This window comes from Panulirus ornatus, chromosome 58, assembly GCF_036320965.1.
Source record: "Panulirus ornatus isolate Po-2019 chromosome 58, ASM3632096v1, whole genome shotgun sequence".
In the NCBI taxonomy this organism is placed as follows: Eukaryota; Metazoa; Arthropoda; class Malacostraca; order Decapoda; family Palinuridae; genus Panulirus; species Panulirus ornatus.
The window spans coordinates 5,504,392-5,526,891 of NC_092281.1; the positions used below are offsets into that span (position 1 = coordinate 5,504,392).

General features: G+C 45.9%; 1 protein-coding gene across 1 annotated transcript in view; it reads left to right on the forward strand.

Annotated features, from left to right (window-relative positions):
• Positions 1-22,500, forward strand: part of LOC139766868 (uncharacterized) — a 67,673-nt gene that overhangs the window by 12,305 nt on the left and 32,868 nt on the right. Inside the window, exon 2 of the mRNA XM_071695880.1 lies at positions 1,729-1,805. Within this exon, the coding sequence (XP_071551981.1) occupies positions 1,761-1,805 (45 nt within the window). The 5' untranslated portion in view covers positions 1,729-1,760. The remainder of the gene's footprint in view (positions 1-1,728; positions 1,806-22,500) is intronic.

Sequence of the window (22,500 nt, forward strand, 5' to 3'; positions counted from 1 at the left end):
ACCTTGTAACAATAAGTAACAAAAAACTACGAAAGAAATGAATTAATGAAAGCAGATAAGTGATGAAGAGGAACAACACTGAACAAGTTTAGACAATCGATAAACGATAACAAGATAACAACAGATAATACGGTAATTATGAAGCAGCAAATAACTCTACCTCGGGGATTTCAACGTTCATCATAGGGAATGGTTGAAGCCTTCACGTTCTCCATTTTCAATGATCCAGAGCAAATTATCTCCCATCCTACCTATATCTCCGACTGCTGGAACCAACCTCCATCATAAATAGATAAAAAGGTGACACAGAGTGAAGTGTAGTCTTTCGCTACCTGGCGTTGGTGTAGTATATATAGCCCTCACCCTGATACCATACCAGAACATGTTCTCAACAGAAACAAGCTTGCAAAGGGAACTACATGCTAGCAACAGGAACAAGATAACAACAGGATCCTCACCCTAGCAATAGAGACAAGTACGCAAGGGGTCCCTCACCCTGGCAACAACAGTAAGAAGGTAACAGGGCCCTCACCCTGGCAACAACAGTAAGAAGGTAACAGGACCCTCACCCTGGCAACAACAGTAAGAAGGTAACAGGACCCTCACCCTGGCAACAACAGTAAGAAGGTAACAGGACCCTCACCCTGGCAACAACAGTAAGAAGGTAACAGGACCCTCACCCTGGCAACAACAGTAAGAAGGTAACAGGACCCTCACCCTGGCAACAACAGTAAGAAGGTAACAGGACCCTCACCCTGGCAACAGAAACAAGAAGGCAATGGGATTCTTACCTGGCAATAAAAGCAGAAGACGAAGAGATCCTCCTCTCCTTGGCAACAGGAACAGGGAATCAACAGGTCCCTAACATGGCAACAGAAACAGAGGAAGACAACGGGAACCTCACCACTGTTGTGTCGTGTGGCTGCCCTTGACCCACTTGCGTCCCGGAGTCTTAATTCTCTCTCTCTCTCTCTCTCTCTCTCTCTCTCTCTCTCTCTCTCTCTCTCTCTCTCTCTCTCTCTCTTTCGAACTATCAAACCAAACCTTCATAAAAGTATCAAGTTCCGCCACAACAATATATGGAAACAATATTATGAAATACACCAAAATGAAAAACTTTTTTATTAGAAAAAACTGAGATTCTATGTCGCCAGTTTAATCATAATGAGCTTCAGGGTCAAGTAAAAACCAGTGTTAACATAGAATATCTACCAGTGTCCCTCTGGAAAAGACACATCACTGAACTATACAAACATCATAGAAAATATCACATGAAAATGTATCTAAGTTACAAATGATATTACAGTTTTCCAAACCGAAGGTTCTGAAACCCTGGCTGCTGGAGCATATAATACGCCCACTTCAGGGGAACACCATAACACATTGCCAAACCATACATCACTCACGGAGCTACAATAACATCACATACCTGTACCATACAAGATCACCTAGGAACCACCATACCATGAAGCTGCAACATACATTACCCGTAAACTACGCCTGATGAACACGCAACAAACAAACCTATACACAAAAATACAAAAGCTGCATACATAAAAGCACACAACCACATATACAAACCAATCAAACACCATAGTCAGACAACAACACAAATCACAGTTAAGAAATACACGAATATACCTGGAGTTACAAATTTTTATTTTGTTATTAATGTTTCACAGTGTTCATGATGTGTATCTATAAATGTCCTTCTGGTATGTGTTACAGAGAGAGACTGGGAGGAACTGCACCCGAGGACCATGTTACTCCTACGACTGTCTTGGATGACTCTCCTACTCGCTATGGTTAGTACATTCCCTACACGTCTGTCTGTCTCCATAATCTAGTTACTAAACGCATTATGGATCCATGTCTGTCTCCATAATCTAGTTACTAAACGCATTATGGATCCATGTCTGTCTCCATAATCACAAGCCTGGTTTTATATGATTTTTCTCTGGCTCCACATTCACAATCCTAGTGTTATTTTCCCATTTTTCCTTCATATTATTTTTACATATAAAGATGATATACCTTCCCATACTTCCACTCTCAAGGTCTCAGTCCTTCAAACCTACATCCTAATATCTTTCATATTCTTGACCTCAACTTCAGCTAGTCTCTATCATGTCTATTCAAAATCCTTTCACGTTATCTTTATCAACAATTTAATTCTGGACCCAATTATTATTCGAAACTCTAAAGAGAGGTGAATCATAGTGTCTTACTATCCTGCAATAAGAGTTCTTTGTCAAGAAAACACTATCAAAAATATTTCCAGTCAAGTTGACGTCTTCTATTAACTATTCCTTCAATATGCATTTTACTGAAATACAACAGATGAATGATTTTCCTCAGGCGTAAGTAAAGGACATTACTAAGTTCATGAGTTGGATATGTCGATGATAGTGGAGAGAACAGACCCCATCAGTGTGTGGAGGCATCTTTGTCATCGGTGGCGTGGCAGCAAACACCTCACCCTGGGGATGGTACATGGTGAGTGCCTCGTCTGTGTCCAACCACACGATGCAAGGAACATGACTGTTTACATGTGACGTTATGTGGCAGTCGGGTAAGAGACTGTGACTGCTGCGCAGGCGTGGAACACTTCCGAGTAAGCAACAGATTTTTCATCTACATTTCGTTACCTTTGCTGCTTTATCGAGATAGCGTCTAGAACAAATATACAACGGCCTCATTTTCGTATTTCCCGTCATTCGCTCACATGTATAATGTACTGAAACCAGAGACTTACATCCATAGCCGAAATCCACAGAATTTTCCTTGGTTTACACCGAGTATTTCATATCCACTGTTGATTGACAACACGTCACCCCCCCCCCCCTATACCACATCGCAGTAAGCAGAAAAAAGCGAAAAAATGGAATCGTTACTAAAGCAGAGATGCTGAGCCCACACAGAAGGGACAGGTTCCCTGAGCATTACGTGAAAGTAAAACAAGAAGGCAGGAAAGACTGTGCTTAAGTTGATATCAGGTTGTCAGGAGACAGAAGACATAAGCCTTGTGTGGTTCAGAGATTCTGGCAGGAAGTCAAGAGAACTGGGTCAGTAAGGCGTGAGATGATAGTTCTGGAGAGAGAGAAAGTCCTGACACATACTGCATGTGAGAAGCACGGTATCACAAGCAGTGTCAGGAAGGAGGAAACTGTCATACTTGCCGCGTGTGAACTCTGCTGTGTCAGGAGTCGGGTTTAGAAGTCAGAGCAGCTCATCCAAAGTAAGCGACGAGGAGCGAAGGAAGAGGAAAGTGGCAAGCCACACCGTCCCTTACAGAAGTATGAAACAGACGAGATAATAAATGAAGGGATGATGGTGTGGCGGAGGAGTGGGTAATAACATGAAGATCACCTGAGATAACAGAATCCGATACCAACAACGTAAATAACACATGTGAATAAGAATGAAAAAATGTAAATAAAATGTAATAATAATTATCTTGTACTGTTATAAATATAAAGAGAAAGGCTTCAAAATACTCGGGAAGTTATATATAAAAAAGACTGGTCGTCTTGACGCGGGGCGAGTACAGAGTGCGGGCTGGTGACCGTGTGTAGCACAAACTATAGTCAGGATTATTGGTGCTGCACCAACACATTGGCTCCTCCTCTCGAGGGACAGACAAACAATAACAGAAGTATGCCACAAAGTGACAAACAAAACTGAACGAAGACGAATTCACTTATTTTATCAACAATCAATATTTGTCCAGTAAAGAGAAAGTACAAAGTTCACACTAAAAATAAATCTATAATTAAAACACGGAAGATCTCAGAGCAGTGCAGTAGGGGAGTAACACCATCATCTCCATAATTAAAAGCCAGAATGGTCTTTGTTGAACCAAGACGAATATCTAACCCAGGCCTATACTTAATGTCTGACCAACCCGTGAGCGTCTGCCAGTTCTGTTGGGTATTGTTGTAGGATTATGCTCGGTGTCGACACAACTGTACACAATGAGGAGAGAGTGGAGGATGCACGACGCCACACAAACGAGATGTTTAATCCACTAAATATGGGAAGACAGGAGTGGCCCAGACGGTGCTGATATGGCCAGACACAGACAGACAGACAGACAGACAGACACACACACACAGACACACACACACACACACACACACACACACACACACACGATCATCATGGGATTCCCTCTGAGGATACCTTGATGGCCGAGACCAGTGGAGGATGAGGTGCCGGGCCTGAGGTCTGGCATGGGATCAACACTGACGCACACACGTGACCTCCGTGCCACATGTCCTGCAGTTATGAATGAAACTTTCATCAGATATTCACTTATAATGATAAACTTGGGCAAGGGGGTTGGTTACAGGTGATGCAATCAGACACCACAAAAACTTTTCGTCTCTGATAGCAATACTGTCGTTTATGGGCATAAATCATCCACACACCTCGACATTCTTCCACATCAACACTCCAACATACTTCACCTCCTCCTTCCCACATGGTACTACACCTCCAAGAACACCTCCCCCCCCACAGTCTCCCAGCCTTGCCTACAACAGAACACCCAACCAATCAACGTCTTCAAACGAGTTAACTAGTCTATGAGATCCCGGCAGCTGTAGCCACCAGAGACTGGAGCGAAGTACCTGGCGTCCCAGTATGTGGGTTACTAGGTGGATGGCAGCGTCGGGGGCTGCTGGGGCCGTACCTCTGGAGGAAGCGAGTCACTCCGGAAGGCGAGCGACGAGTCATTCAATGGTCAAGACAAAAAAAAAAAAAAAAAAAAAAAACTAACCGCGTATATCATCATCTATTTCTTCTTTCATGCTTACACACACACACACACACACACACACACACACACACACACACACACACACACACACACACACACACAACAGCTTACAAGGGGACCTTGCCAGACTCCGACGGTGGGCTGCTACATGTGGTTGCACCACAGAAAGTGTTAAGTAATGAGGATGGGTAACAGTGGAAGAAGACATCGATGTGATGTTATTCAGCAGGATATGAGCTTCAGAAATCTGTGTGTTAGAAGGACTTGGGAGTCGACATCGTCCCTAACCTGTCTCCAGACTTGGAAAGAAAGTCAAGGAGACCAACTGTCTGCAGGCAAATATCAGATTAACCTTCCGGTTTATGGAAAGTCAATATTAACAAGTTATTCACATCTTATATAAGGCTAGAACCAGAATATGCATCTTGACTTTGGTCAACGCACCTACAGAAGCACAAAGAACTAATGCAAAAAGGTCCAGAAGATAGCATGAAAGATGCCAGCGGAATTAAGAGAGATGAGTTACAGGGAAGACTAGAGGTCTTGAATTTGCCTACTTTGTACACACAAGAGGACGTTTGCGTTTTTCAAAACAGATCGATGACAAGACAGTGAACAGTTCTTCGAGATATTTCTAACAGAAATAAGATGACCATCAGGTGAAAAATGCTATTTACATGTTTCATGATGCCAGCGTGAGGCTTGTGACAAACTGTGGACATCATCCTAACCCACTCAGAAAGTTGTAAGGTCATGAAAAAGTATAAAAGCAAAAGCAGACCGGAAATACGAAGACATACGCTACTTCCGGTTGTAAAATCTTACCTTCCCCAGCCTCGTTTCTTCATAATCCACCCAGTCCCCCCCTCCCCCCCCTCATTACCCTTCCAATCACACAATCCTGTTTCCCACCACCACCCAGCCCACACAACTCGGTCCATTCAAAAGGTTCTCCCCGGTACCACCCAGCAAGTACTGATGCTCGCCCTAGAGGATCATCCAGTATTGTTTTGCCCTTGTGAACCTTCTTTCCCCTGGCACAGCGACGTGCACCAACTCTTCACCTGACACAAAACACGCAACTCCTTCCTTCCTGATGACATTCTCTTTTTTGGTCACTCCCACCACCGTCTCTCTCTCTCTCTCTCTCTCTCTCTCTCTCTCTCTCTCTCTCTCTCTCTCTCTCTCTGACTCTCATTCTCCTGTTCTCTGTTTCTCACAACTTCACTTCATTACTTTCCGTAACCCCGCCATGTTTCCGGACCCTCGCTTCACGAGGGCAAACTCTTGCTCTCTAACACTTGCTCTACAGAAAGTGAGGCGTGACGAGCTATTGTTACCCTCACTCATCACGCCTCCGACCTGATCACTGCAGGTGGTCGCACTGGACGCAGTTATCATAAGACTTGGAAAACATTTTGTACTAACTTGTGTCAACGTGTGATACAACACATTACATGTAGAGATGCTTCGTTTCTTCTATTCTTTAACAAACCAGTAGACTATAATGATTCAAAATCACCTGGAAGTAATTGATGACCATAGCTTCCGGGTCTCTTTCTTGCCCCTCATGTTTCTTTCTACATCTATATTTTATCTTTAATTTTTACCTTTTTCCTCATTTGCATTTCTCACACTTTTGTTTAGTACATTTCAATTCTTTTTTCTCTCACGATAGACGTCCCTTTCCTTGGTAAGTTTCACTATTTTTTATATGTATTTCTTTCTTTTTTCCTTTGCTACTCTCTCTTTCTCACACATTACCAGTAAATTGATAAGCTTCATTGATTTAGGTTAAGAAAACGGAAGTGTATTTCCCCGCCCGCGTTTCCTCCAACATTGACTTAATTCTCCAGCAACACTAACTTTCCTCATCCACAACAAACTCTATATGACAACTCTAGGACCTGTCTCTCCGTCTCCTCCATAGCTCCACCTACATTGGAGTTTCGTCTTTATCATCTTCCACTGTATAACCATCTCTGTGGGGTGGATCATGATTTGGATACAGTTCATCCACACACATCAACCATCCATGTATGGATTGAGGAACTCAGCCAACACCTCTACAGTGTTATCAGTGTATTAGTTCTGCACTGTACACATTAAACTCATTCCGTAAAGTCTACGTGAACTTTATTCCTTTTTTCTGAAACTTTCTCCAGTACCTGCCTGAGCGTAATTCCGTGGTGCACGCACATCTTCCCGCCCGAGTTAACCCTGTGTCTCAACTAACGAGGTTCACAAGTCCTTCTAAAAAACACTAGCAGTCAAACTGGCGTTGTGAATGTGCACAACCGCAACACCCAGCACACCTGCCCAGGAAACCTTACTTACATTTTTCTGATGATGATGATTTTCCCTTTATACGCTAGCCAGACCCTCACCGCCTCATGTTTCTCTTTAAGAAAGTGTACTTTACTAATACCTCCTCCAGGCGTACTACAGTTGAATCATTAATGTATCCTCGAAGTATTCTTGTTCATGATATATAATTCATCATTGTCACTAACCTATCCTTCTGCCTCACCATTTCATCCATTACATTATTGTTTTATTCGCCTTTTATCATTAATCTTTAATTCCTTCTTGTCCTTTACTTAAATTTCTCTGTCCGTCCCACTCACTCTCTCCTCTCACTCCTGCATCCAACGTTGCCCAGCGGGTTCCTCCATTCAACTGTCAGCCTTATCCATCATTTTACCCCACCCACCCCACCAAGCCTCAGTTACCACACGTTACATGTGGCCATAAACCCCTACACGGCGGCCTGTACTACACCTTCCAGCACCTTGCCACCACGCTCTTACAGGAGACACACAGACAGGCAGCCAATACCCGAGGAGCCTTCTCGAAAGAGGTGGTGGTTACCAGCCGAGCGGCTCCGCGAGGCTCAGCTTGGGACCGCTCCTCGTCGTGATATATATTTATGACTCGCCAAACGGACAAGCATGTTTGAAAAATGATGTTAACATTACCAGAGGCGTAATGAATGACAAGGACTGCATCATCTTACAAATGTACTTGAACAAGCTCCAAAACTGGTTTGATAAATGAACGATGAAAGGGGATAAAGGGGAAGTAATAGCAACAGGACACAGAAGAGAAAAGCCTCGATATAAATACGATCTAACAGGAAACAAGTAACGGGTATCTGCGTCGACACAGCGCCTAGTGTGCTGCCAGAACATAACGTCGTCAGAATGTAAAGAAAAAACAATGCTTACTGGCAAGTACTTAAAATGTTTTTTCCGAAGACTGATAAGGAAATATTGGGTTATCTGCTCATAACGCACGTAAGACTTACGTCCACTGGAATATGTACGTAAAGTTTGGCTTTGAATTTAGGGAAGCACGAACAAGTGTAACGGTAAGTCCAGAGGAGAGCAACAATGATGGTTTCTCACGTTAATGAACGAAGGGTCAGAGTTTAGAGGCTATTAATTTACGATCATGTAAAAGAGAAGGTTAAAGCGTGACTTGATCACAGCCTTCAAGATTCTAAATCAGTTTAATGATGATACAACCACAAATCACAAGAAAATATGCAAGAAACGTGATGAGAAATACGTAAAGAAGCACTACAATGATATCGATAATGAATAAGAAGGATAAAATACGAGATGAAAACGGTGAAGACTGACACCGAATGAGTTTAAAAAGTCGCACGAAAAAGAGAAAGTTTGAGACTGTGGGCTCCACGAGTGGATAACTTTCTCCCCAGTGTACAGTAAGGTAAGATCACACTTGACCGTCTGGGAATGCTGGGCATAATCTTGCCATAACGCAGTTGGAAAGTATACTCTTCGTCAAGCGGGTCCACTACAGCACAACTTGCTACTCCTCTGAGTAATACCACTTATGATCAATATGATATATAAACCACGAAAAATCTAACAAACACTTATAATCTATCAACTCTTATGCACAAATTGTTTACTAACGTCATATCAGCCACTGTTGGAAACTGAGAGTTCAAAGGCTGTTATTTTGTCCAACAATAATATCGGAATTTCATTTCATCCCAATATCATGTTATGCCTCCAGCCAACGGAGAAAAGACTTTTGAGGTTGAATATTATGGGCACGATGTTCTCGAGTCCTTACAACGACTGTGTCCCGATTACCTTCAACAGGGAAAGAATCCATATTTTCATTCTTCAATCATGAAACCCGGAATTTCGTTTGTGAGAAATACACTTGAACATGTTGTTCTCATTACCTAATGCCAAGTTTTCTGTGGATATAACCATGAGGATGGAGGATCATATGGCAACACCGGCAGCCTCACGCTACCCCAACTTTCCAGCTAGAATTTCTTATTACTCCGTTCGTGTTCAAACACTTGTGGAGAATCGGTGACTATGTATACCTCAGTGAGTGAAAATAAGAGAGAATGCCCAAAGCACGTCTGGGTAGCGAGGCCTACTGTAAGATTTATAAGCTAACGGATCGGAATGATATTTGACCTACATTTCCAGGAGCCACAAGAAGCGCAAGAAAGATATCTCTTGGGTGATTCATTATCATGGAATATCACTTCATTTACTTTATACCGAAATAGATGAATAATTTCACCTGCGATGCTAAACACACCATCACTAATCACACCTCTGTAGAACATTGAAGACTTCTGAAAGATATCAACTTGCTAACATGAGGTCAATCTAAAGTTTGAAAATAAAACTATTGAAACTATGAATGCTTGTGCATGTTGACCGATGAATAGTGCGTAACTACCTACCTACCTACCTAATTACCTACCTACCTACTTACCTACCTACTTACCTACTTTCCTACCTACCTACCTACCTACCTACCTACCTACCTACAGGAAATTATATTCAAGGACTAACCACATCCAAAGGCATGTCCACATGCAAGGGAAGAAGCTTTTTAATCAGTAAACATCTGTTACCCTCTACGTCCGATGTGATCTGCAGGAGGAACTTTTGTAACGGTACATTAGCCATGCTGTGACATGGCCAGTGGTGCTGAGATGTTCATGTTCCTAAACGCGTCACGTTAGAATCAAAACGACAGGAAGTGCTCTGATTGGCAAGAAGATTGGCTGCTTGCGCGGGGAAGGCTGTTCATCGGTCGATTATATTCCCCTCCCACCCCAGAGGGTAAATGACAGGCATTTGATCGGTGTAATGATAAGTGTTAAAAATAATCAACGAGGTATTAACACTGCTGGGGAACAGTCTTGTATATAGTTATCAACGAGGTGTTAACACTGCTGGGGAACAGTCTTGTATATAGGTGAAGCCGACAGTATTTGTGGTATTGAGGAAGGAGCAGGTTATGGGGAGGAGGGTTCCACGTTGCATCATATCCCTACAAAAAATGAAACATCTTTGATCGCTCTCTGTCTGAATGGCTGTTTGCAGTTCGAGCACATGAAACTCTACTTATATCTTGTACCAGCCAAGCGTTGAGAGCTCGCGTGAAGATATTTAGTGAGCAGTACGACGTCATCCGAGTAGGACTACGGCACTAGCTAGCATGCACCCAGGTATTCAGAGAAACTCCGTACTTAATCTTTTTTTGGAATTTTGATGCTTGTTGCCAGTCTATAGGGCCAGATAATAACATGCCCTGAGCTTTATCCTTGAGTGTTCTGAGAGTACTACTGTTGTTTCAGTGATACGTGGCACTGTAACATTAAAAAATCACTTCATACGGTACTACGGGCTGACGCTTCCGTAGTCCAACGTCTGAATCCTCAGCAGTTTTTCATCTTCCGTTCGGTATAATTGTTTGACATCTGTAAGATTATCGCGTCTTCTTATCCCACATTATCTAAAACATATACCGGGAGGCCCACCGTCAGCGACATATTTACCTTGACCCACTTACGGAGGTGGGTAGCGAGCGGCGGGGGACCCGGGCAGGACAGACCCGGCGGCCGCGGGAAAGTGGGTCACACGACGAGAGTGTGTGTTTACCCGCCTGGTACCAACATCTTCCCAGCTGCTTCCTCATCCCAGCCATGACGGACTGCGGTGAACGCGGGCCAGCACGGGTGGCTGACCACACATGTGGGTGGAATGTGGAATGATATTCAGAGAAACATCTATCATGTGATCTATTCATACTGACATGAGCTAAATCAAGTACTGAGGAGGGTAGGTTGGCCGTCCCCACTATTAGCGGACTTCCTCTGGGGTTGGTGTACGGCAGGTGCTCCAGCTTCCCCGGAGCACGCCAGGGATAGTGAAGGTGTTCCAGCTTCCCCAGGGCTGGTGCAGGTGCTACAGCTCCCCTAGGGCACAGGGCTTAAGCTCCTGTGGGGCAGACTCTAGGGCAGCTGATACGGACGTTACCGACTGAACCACCGCCCAGCCAGCCACCACCATCACCACCACCCAGCCAGCCACCACCATCACCACCGCCCAGCCAGCCACCACCATCACCACCGCCCAGCCAGCCACCACCATCACCACCGCCCAGCCAGCCACCACCACCACCACCACCCAGCCAGCCACCACCATCACCACCGCCCAGCCAGCCACCACCATCACCACCGCCCAGCCAGCCACCACCATCACCACCGCCCAGCCAGCCACCACCATCACCACCACCCAGCCAGCCACCACCATCACCACCGCCCAGCCAGCCACCACCATCACCACCGCCCAGTCAGCCACCACCATCACCACCGCCCAGCCAGCCACCACCATCACCACCGCCCAGTCAGCCACCACCATCACCACCGCTCACCCAGCCACCACCATCACCACCGCCCAGCCAGCTACCACCATCACCACCGCCCAGTCAGCCACCACCATCACCACCACCCAGCCAGCCACCACCATCACCACCGCCCAGCCAGCCACCACCATCACCACCACCCAGCCAGCCACCACCATCACCACCGCCCAGTCAGCCACCACCATCACCACCGCTCACCCAGCCACCACCATCACCACCGCCCAGCCAGCCACCACCATCACCACCGCCCAGTCAGCCACCACCATCACCACCGCCCAGCCAGCCACCACCATCACCACCGCCCAGCCAGCCACCACCATCACCACCGCCCAGTCAGCCACCACCATCACCACCACAAACTAAAATATTAACTTGACCCAGTAATCCACATCTGGTCGTTGGAATTTTTCCACTGCGGATCGATTCTGGTGTGTGTGTGTGTGTGTGTGTGTGTGTGTGTGCGTGTGTGTGTGTGTGTGTAGTCGAGGGTGCTGGCGTGTGCGCGCGGTCATCACTGCAGTTCCTGGTGCGTCATGGAAGTGTTCTTCCCCATGACCGGGTAAAAGACCATCATCAAACCAACTATCAACACGACCAAGTCATGACTGCATCGTCAGAAAGTCCAGGCAATGAGCGGAAGCAGGTATAGAGCACGTTCACGTGCACCCCACCTAGAAGCAAGTGCACAGCACACGTACACAGTAGGAGTACGTCCTCCCTCACACAAATAACAGGCACACGTGCACTCCTAAACAAACAGAGCAAGTGCACGTGTACTTCATGACAAATAGAATAGGTGCACGTGCAGCCCCATATGTACAGAACTGGAGCACGTCTCCCCCCCCCCCTCCACACACACACACACACACACACGTCGGATCATTAGTCATCATCGTGGGCACAGTCACCCCGGCAGACGGAAGGGAAGGTGGCGTGAGGAGCTACGTGATGTGGTCTTGTGATCGCGTTCCGGCGCTCCCCTGCCGCCCCACTGGACATGAGGGCCGCTACCACTGGCCTGGCCTTGTTGACGGGAGCGTCATGCAGTGCACGCCCCATGGCTTCGTCATGCATATCTCATGAAGAGATGATGGTGGTCATGTTCTAATACATTATGGGAGCGTTATGCTTGCTTTATGCAAAGTGATGCCTAAAGGTTGTTATCCATTGCTAATATCTGCTGGTTTTATGCACGGTAATTCATGTTGCATACCATGCACAGTCCAATTTGTGGCTTTTCATACATAATGATTTTTTTTGTTATGTATACATATGTTTGTCATGTATGCATATGTTTGTTTGTCATGTATACATACATTTGTTGTTCTTTATGTATACTAACGTTTGTTGTGCACAGTGTTGTCACTCGTCGTCACACACAGCCATGTCTGCGTGGGGTAGGTACAGTGTCCACTGCTGTAAGTCTGTCTTGTGGTGAGTGTACACAGGCGCCTGATGCCCGCGGCCAACAGTGTTTGTCTGCTTGGAGCGAACTTTCTCTGTACTTTGCGCTGTTGAAGGTGTTACGTGTCGTTACCTCAGTGTCACACGGTGAGAGAGCTGCTCATGTCTCCCTGAGAGCGGTTTTATACGCATCTGTGGACGTTATGTTGTAGTACGATCCGTCGTTAAGGTGAGTTAATGGAGCCATTTCGTCACAACCGCCGGGAACGTTTTCCCGCTTGAATAAAAACGTTGCCAGACATCCTGGAGTTGTCGAAGGTCGTGTAAAAAGTGGGACGTCGGTGGAATGTCTTAAACATTATGTTTGTTGAGACTGTGACACTGGAGAGATTATGTATACAGACGTTACAACCATTTGGTTACCCGGGTCTCCCGACGTGGTCAAGGAGCCGGTGTTACCCCGAGTTAACATCTGTACTTGACGGTGTTAAGAATGAAACCCAAACATTTTACGATGTCGAGTCTGATGGGACGAGAGGTCAGGCTGGCTGAGCAAAAGTTAATTACTGGGAGGCTTGGCAACTGTGGGGAGCAGCTCTTGTTCGTGTCTGGCACCAGTGTCTCACACACGTCAATGGAGAGTTACATATCAATATCTTCGGCTTCTATATATCTATGGATGTTCTCACGACGCTGTGGTCTGCAGGAACGGATGAAGTGGGCCCATGTATAGTAGTATACACTGCTGGAGGTCAGTATGGTCCAATGGTCCGCCACAATGGATGGGCTACTCGTGGTGTCCCCACAGCGCACTGCTTTCATTGTTCCACCGGTTCCTTGCAGATGCTTTGCTTAGAACGTACAGTACTTGACCTGACTTCGGTTCGCATTGGCAAGCACTGCTAACGGATGGGGAAGGAATGAGTCACACTCGTGCGGACACCACTGACGACATACCCAACAACATATACTCTGTATGAACTCCAAACTTTAGCTATGACTTCAAGGGTGTTAAAATGCGCAGTGACCCGGGGTCCGCAAGTCCTCCAGCGGCAGGTGAGGTAGACTGTCATGCTGAACGGAATGTGGCGGTGTGCACTTGTGAGTATGGAGGTGGCAGTAGCTTCAGCCCTCTCTCCATGTTCCTGACCACACCACCACCACCATCCGTCCTGCCACCTGAGGACCTGATTTCACATGGTTATCTTTAAATGATGATCATTATTGTTGTTATTACACAGACACACAAACGGACTATGTCAGGACAATCACGAAGGCATCACTCAGCTAGGTACCAATTCATCGACTAGCCCCTAAGGGGATGATGAACTCTTGGGTTGGGAGTGGGTCGGCTGCTGCGCCCAAGATTCGAACCCATGCGGCGGGCTTGTTACATGAAATATGGTCAGTGACGCTAACCACTAAACCACAAAAGTCCGTGTGTGTGTGTGTGTGTGTGTGTGTGTGTGTGTGTGTGTGTGTGTGTGCGTGTAAGCGTGGGTAATAGCAATATGGCATAACGTTATGTAGTTTGTATCTTCCCTTGTGAGAGGCGTCGTGTCACCCACCCACCCACCCACACACACACACACACACACACACACACAATGGTAACCTACTTAAATCTGCGTGAGATGGAGATTGTTCCCCCTTCCTCCCACCCTCCTGCTACAGCTGTAGTGGTAGTAGCGAGGACGACTCTAGCACGACCCACTGAACGTGACATCCGTTCCTTGGCCCTTTCGCTCCGACGACAGGCGACCTGAGCCGCCACCAGCACGAGTCGAACTTGGCGCTGGTTGCCGGGGCGGGAAGTGGTGGGTGGCGGACCACATGCCCCGCTTCCCAGGCTATCATCGTCTGTACGTCCGATTGTCTGTACTGCTGACCCTCACACTGTACCACACACTCTCAACTGTACCCCTTGACAGTCCTCACTTGTAACGCAGATTATCAACTGTCACCTTTGTCCGTCCTCATCTGTCTCGAAGATAGTCACTTGTACTCCTTGACAGTCCCGGTTTACAGTAGCGATCATCACCCGGCCGTGATGCCAGTCCGGGCCGCCCGGGAAATCAACTTATATACAACATGTAACCTGCCTCACCGCCTCTGCTCCACAGTTCCTCCTCACACTGAAAAGACGCGAGCATTCCCAGAGTTCAGACCTAACGGGTCTTCTAAGACGGGGGCGTTTCCAGCATTCACGAGCATGGCTGGGGTCTTCCAACATACCTGAGCACGAAGGGCTGCCAACACAAGTGAGCATGGAGGGCCTCCAGCATATCTGAGCACCTCTGGATTGTCGCTTACCACTTCCACATCTGCTCCCTTCGTCGATGGTCCGAATTCTTCTCTTGTTCTTCTAACTCGGTTCACTTCCTTTCCCAACATTTTCGTAATTTTCCTTAAGTATGGCGATACTGCTCACCCAATGCATATTCCCTCATTCTCAGCCGCTGCACCTTTCTTTTGACTTCCTTTCGCTTCCTGTTGTTCAGCTCCCAATCACATGCCACACACTTTTGCACATGTAGTCACTGCTACCCTAAATACCTACAATTCCTCACTCATTCTCCTCGTTTCGTTTCCTCTCACCTTTAGCCATTTTTCATCCAATCTCTCTTGGTATGCAATCGGAAAATACTCTTTTCCAAGTCCAGTCACTATCACCAACCTCTTCCCTTCCAGATAATCTCTCCTCAAGTGTCACCCTCGCTCCACCAAACGTTATCAGACAACCATCCAAGCAGCCGCCCCTCTCAGCATATTTAAATCAAAGTTCTCCTTGACGATTATCAGTTAAGACACAGACCAATAATGCCAACTTACTCACTCACCCGCGTAAACTTATGTGTGCTCCTCTTTTTAAACCAGGTATTCCTAATCACCAGTCGATTCTAGCACACAGTTTCACCAGTTGGTCACCATTTTCATTCATAATAGATACCCAAGCCCCTAATACTATCCTAAACGGTCACATCGCCTACTCTTGCATTCTCACATGACATGCAAGTCACCATAAATCAAACATAGCTCCCATCTTGAGGGACGACAGTATATCATACCATATTCCCTGAGGAAGCATGACAAGCGACAGCTCTTGGAGTCAGAGGTGGAGGGAACAAGGAGAAGCGGATGAGCAAATGGAGATGGAAGGATGGAATGATAAAGATTTTGAGCGATCGCCGCCTGAACATGCAGGAAGGTGAGTGGCGTGCACAGGATAGAGTGAACTAAAACGATGTGGTATACTGGGGTCGTCGTGCTGTCAGTAGACTGAACCAGGACATATGAAGCGGTCAGGGTGAACCAAGGGAAAGGTCTGTTTGTGGATAGGGAGCTGTAGTTTCGGCACACTGCACATGACAGCTAGAGATTGTGTGAGCGGTTGTGGCCCTTCTTCATCTGTTCCTGACGCTACTTTGCAAACAAGGGAAACAACGAATAAGTATGAAAGAAAAAAGAAATACTATATATATATATACATATATATATATATATATATATATATATATATATATATATATATATATATATATATATATATATATATATAACTATTCGCCATTTCCCACGTTAGTGAGGTAGCTTTAAGAACAGAGGACTGGGCCTTTGAGGGAATATCCTCACCTGGCCCCCTTCTCTGTTCATATATATATATATATATATATATATATATATATATATATATATATATATATATATATATATAACTTCGCCATTTCCCACGTTAGTGAGGTAGCTTTAAGAACAGAGGACTGGGCCTTTGAGGGAATATCCTCACCTGGCCCCCTTCTCTGTTCATATATATATATATATATATATATATATATATATATATATATATATATATATATATATATATATATATACCGGGGTTGACGTGCTGTCAGTGGATTGAATCAGGGCATGTGAAGCGTCTGGGGTAAAATCATGGAAAGTTGTGTGGGGCCTGGATGTGGAAAGGGAGCTGTGGTTTCGGGCATTATTGCATGACAGCTAGAGACTGAGTGTGAACGAATGGCGCCTTTGTTGTCTTTTCCTAGCGCTACCTCGCACGCATGAGGGGGGAGGGGGAAGGTATTCCATGTGTGGCGAGGTGGCGATGGGAATGAATAAAGGCAGACAGTGTGAATTGTGTGCATGGGTATATATGTACGTGTCTGTGTGTGTATATATATGTGTACATTGAGATGTATAGGTATGTATATTTGCGTGTGTGGACGTGTATGTATATACATGTGTATGGGGGTGGGTTGGGCCATTTCTTTCGTCTGTTTCCTTGCGCTACCTCGCAAACGCAGGAGACAGTAACAAAGCAAAATAAATAAATAAATAAATATATATATATATATATATATATATATATATATATATATATATATATATATATATATATATATATATATATATATATATCAAACTACTGCTCAAGGTTACACCGCAAGTGAAGTCACCTTTAGCGAGGCTGCCTGTATTACTGGGAGTACATTCTCATCTAAGAACTACTCACTCCAAAGGAGTGCACATTTCTCTGCTACTGGATGTAGCTCAGCCTTTAGAAAGTTCTTGGGTCACACTAGGACTCTTTCACAGACATTGATCCTCGGGTAAGTAGATCTCCTTTTGACCCACAAAACAGGTGAGGACGATGTTGACAACAAATCAGATTTCATCTAAACATGCCGCCATTCTAGGCTACCGGGGGGAGGGGGGGAGGGGGGAGGGGGGGAGGGGGGGACGATTGGCGCTTCCCGCTCCGTTACTCGACCCCCTCCCAGCAGGCTGCACGCTCACTTCAACATTCTCCGGACAACCTAACCTCCCACCCAATATCCATGAACGAAAATTAGTGGAGACGAGCGGTTCTTTCTGGGATGCGATGGCTCGCCAACCTGCCCAGTTATTCATTCAGAAAATCATAGTTATTACGCAGCAGTAGAGGCACGGCCGGGAAGGGTCGTTTTCACTTTACAATACGTAGGGTTTTCGACTGTGGTGGCTCGCTGGTGGTGATTCTCTGCACAGTGTAGGTCTGGTAATCGTTATGTGCAGCACGTGGAGGAATTCGTTACATTTCATTCAGTTCAGTGGGTCACACGAGGCTTCACCAGCGGCCTATAATGATGACGTCCATCCGTGGCACACGAGACCACGTGAACAACAACCGAGAAATGTTGATGTCCGTCTTAGTCGTGTTGATACCAGTGTCTCCGGCATCGTACAAGTACGGTTACCAGTGTTGTATATTACACCCAGCCTACACCCACTACACCCAGCCTACATCCACTACACCCAGCCTACACTCACTACACCCAGCCTACATCCACTACACCCAGCCTACATCCACTACACCCAGCCTACACTCACTACACCCAGCCTACATCCACTACACCCAGCCTACATCCACTACACCCAGCCTACATCCACTACACCCAGCCTACACCCACTACACCCAGCCTACATCCACTACACCCAACATACATCCACTACACCCAACCTACATCCACTATACCCGACTTATATCCACTAAACCCAACCTACTACTATCTACACAATACACTCCTTACTCACACACACACACACACACACACACACACACACACACACACACAAACAATCTTAAATTTCAACTTTGCGAACATACACCCAGCAGACACCACACTTCCCAGACAAACACAAGTCATGGTCTCCCGCTTACGATCTGGCCATCATCACTTACCACTACAACACTACAAACATCGGGTCAACATACCACCAGACCCTTCATGACCACGACGCATCTACCATAAAGAAGACACCGAGCATTTACTACACAACTGCCCTGCACTTTCTGTACATAGACGCACACACAACAACACAACACTTTATGACCTGTGGTTCCCACCGTTGGACGTGGCCAGCTGCCTGAGTGTTGCAGGAACCTCATCAAGATACGAGTCCTGCCGCCCTGTGAAAGATGGAGAAGGTAGAGAAATTTGATCCACTGGAGACCTGGCACTCACATCTTGGTTGGTAGTGATGCTCTAAGGACTGTTGCTCATGTACCCCCAAGAGTGCATTAATGCCTCAGGGCTCAAGGTGCGTCCGTGTGGCGGTACGTGGCTCCGTGTGAAGACAACTGAGAAGAGGCCAAAACGTACGTAACCAGTTAGAAAATAGTGAAATCTTCTTGCAAGTAGTACCTGGGTTAGCTTATTACGTCATGACCTGATTTAGTTTTTGCCTGGAGTACGAGTTGCCTTGGGTACATTCCCGTGATAAATGTGTGTCCTTTAGTTCGCCATGTTTTGGGTCTGATGTGGCGGTAGAGAGAGATGCCAAGAGGAAGTCAACAATCAAGCTCTTTATCTTCGACACCAGGTTGCCACAGCACAACACAGCACAGTAGCTTCACACAGCAGAGGATTGCCTTAAATTCATCGATGACATGTCTTTGTAATGCGATAAATCAATCACATACACACCCTTATGAAGGGGACAGACACAATGCCATCCTTATCTAGCCACCTGGGAGAAAGAATACTTCCTACGTATTCCCTGCGTGTCGTAGAAGGCGACTAAAAGGGGAAGGAGCGGGTGGCTGGAAATCCTCCCCTCTCTTTTTTTTTTTCAATTTTCCAGAAGAAGGAACAGAGAAAGGGGCCAGGTGAGGATATTCCCTCAAAGGCCCAGCCCTCTGTTGTAAACGCTACCTTGCTAATGCGTGAAATGGCGAATAGTATGGAAGTATGGATATATATATATATATATATATATATATATATATATATATATATATATATATATATATATATATATAAATATATTTTTTTTTTTTTTATAGTTTGTCGCTGTCTCCCGCGTTTGCGAGGTAGCGCAAGGAAACAGACGAAAGAAATGGCCCAACCCCCCCCCATACACATGTATATACATACGTCCACACACGCAAATATACATACCTACACAGCTTTCCATGGTTTACCCCAGACGCTTCACATGCCTTGATTCAATCCACTGACAGCACGTCAACCCCGGTATACCACATCGCTCCAATTCACTCTATTCCTTGCCCTCCTTTCACCCTCCTGCATGTTCAGGCCCCGATCACACAAAATCTTTTTCACTCCATCTTTCCACCTCCAATTTGGTCTCCCTCTTCTCCTTGCTCCCTCCACCTCCGACACATATATCCTCTTGGTCAATCTTTCCTCACTCATCCTCTCCATGTGCCCAAACCACTTCAAAACACCCTCTTCTGCTCTCTCAACCACGCTCTTTTCATTTCCACACATCTCTCTTACCCTTACGTTACTCACTCGATCAAACCACCTCACACCACACATTGTCCTCAAACATCTCATTTCCAGCACATCCACCCTCCTGCGCACAACTCTATCCATAGCCCACGCCTCGCAACTATACAACATTGTTGGAACCACTATTCCTTCAAACATACCCATTTTTTGCTTTCCGAGATAATGTTCTCGACTTCCACACATTCTTCAAGGCCCCCAGAATTTTCGCCCCCTCCCCCACCCTATGATCCACTTCCGCTTCCATGGTTCCATCCGCTGCCAGATCCACTCCCAGATATCTAAAACACTTCACTTCCTCCAGTTTTTCTCCATTCAAACTCACCTCCCAATTGACTTGACCCTCAACCCTACTGTACCTAATAACCTTGCTCTTATTCACATTTACTCTTAACTTTCTTCTTCCACACACTTTACCAAACTCAGCCACCAGCTTCTGCAGTTTCTCACATGAATCAGCCACCAGCGCTGTATCATCAGCGAACAACAACTGACTCACTTCCCAAGCTCTCTCATCCCCAACAGAGAGAGAGAGAGAGAAACAGAGTGATGGCTTACGACAGACTGTTTAAACTCCGGTATGTCCACCTTGATCCTGGTAACTAGCTACATACACACACACTCACACACACACACACACACACACACACACACACACACACACACACACGAGTGGTCTGTGGCCTCAGTCAGGTGTGGGCAGGTTCAGTTGATGAGGCAGCGCCCTCCCTCCGTCAACCTAATCAGGTTACTGGCAAAGTTAATTTCGTGTCCGGAAACGTTAGAGGAAGAAACTCCCGTCACAGAAAGACTGGAGCAGAGAGAGAGAGTTCTCTGTTGCACACAGGAGGGAAGCAAAACGTAGATTTATGTACAGCACACAGTCAAGAGAGAGAGAGAGAGACTTTTCTACTACACGGAGAAGCCGGGGAGGAGGTCTCTAGTGATGAATAGATGTGTCACTGGTTTAACGTTGCTGAAAAATTACAATTGATTCCATATTCGAGTTTGCTCATTCAAAATAATCGTAAATTTGTATAATTACGGATATAACGAAACAAACACAAGACGAAACAAAGAAAATATTGTGAACAATTAAGCTTTAACTATATGCCATTTGTCTCTCCAATTCCGGAAGGAATCAAAATTTAGAAAATATAACGAAAGAAAAAAAAAAGGTGAGAAAATATTAGACGAAATGTTGATCGATGAACCTTTGACATCAACTGTATAGGGCAATGCTTGACACTGAAGTCCATTTTCCAATTTTCAGATCAATATATTCAAGCATATTGTTCAGTGAATCACGTGCATTCAGTACCCGTAGAGCGCATCATGAGCTCCGATGGAACCCAAGCCATTCACATCGATCTTCATCCGGCAAGAGATCGGCTCTGTATCTTGGGACACGCTGGGTTAACTAATGGACTTCGTGAGGCCTTCAGAAAGAACATCGATCTGGTTTCTCGCTCAGAGTGATGTCTACTAGTGTCGTAGAGGCCACAGCTGACCTGCCCAGCTTTCTCCGGCAGGCGTCAGGTCTGCGCGGCCTTCTTCCCACATTGTACGGAGCAGGCAGGGGTCGCCGCTCTCATGGTGGAGCAGTTATTTCTGACTACGTAATTCCTGGTGTCCGCTGCTGAAAATATGAACTTCGAACTGAAGGTTCTTTGCGACCACAGTTGACGAGAGCCAAGAGAAGGATGTATGTGACCCCTGATCTCCCTGCTTATTTCTTAGATGATCGAACTGTTTGTTTATATATTATTGATCACCATCCCCGTCCATCTACAAGCGGAGCAGGATCGAGTTACGTGAGAGTTGGGTCAGTGACTGACCCGAGGAACGTGTGTTGTCGACGTGATGGACGAAAAGCCTAAGATTTGCGCCTGAGAGAGAGAGAGAGAGAGAGAGAGAGAGAGAGAGAGAGAGAGAGAGAGAGAGAGAGAGAGAGAGAGAGAGAGAGGCCTAAGGCGGATGACACCGTCAGAACACGGCCAAAAGAAGAAAGCTGCGATGGCGCCCAGCTGAAGACGCCCCAACCTTGTAATTCGTCCTCGCTGGCAACCCCAGGTTATCTGGTCATCACCAGCAGCTCATCATCAGATATCATCTTGGCTCACTGGCCAAACTGACGCCCAGATTCTTATCCAAAAGTTCAGTCAACTTGCCGACAATTACCGAGATCATACTTTCCCTTGAGGCTGGCCCAGGGTACGTTCGTTCGTGCGTCCGCCAGTGTGCCACATACCCAGCTGGGCCAAGCAGTCTCCCAGCCTCAGCTTTCTGTCGTGTAAATAC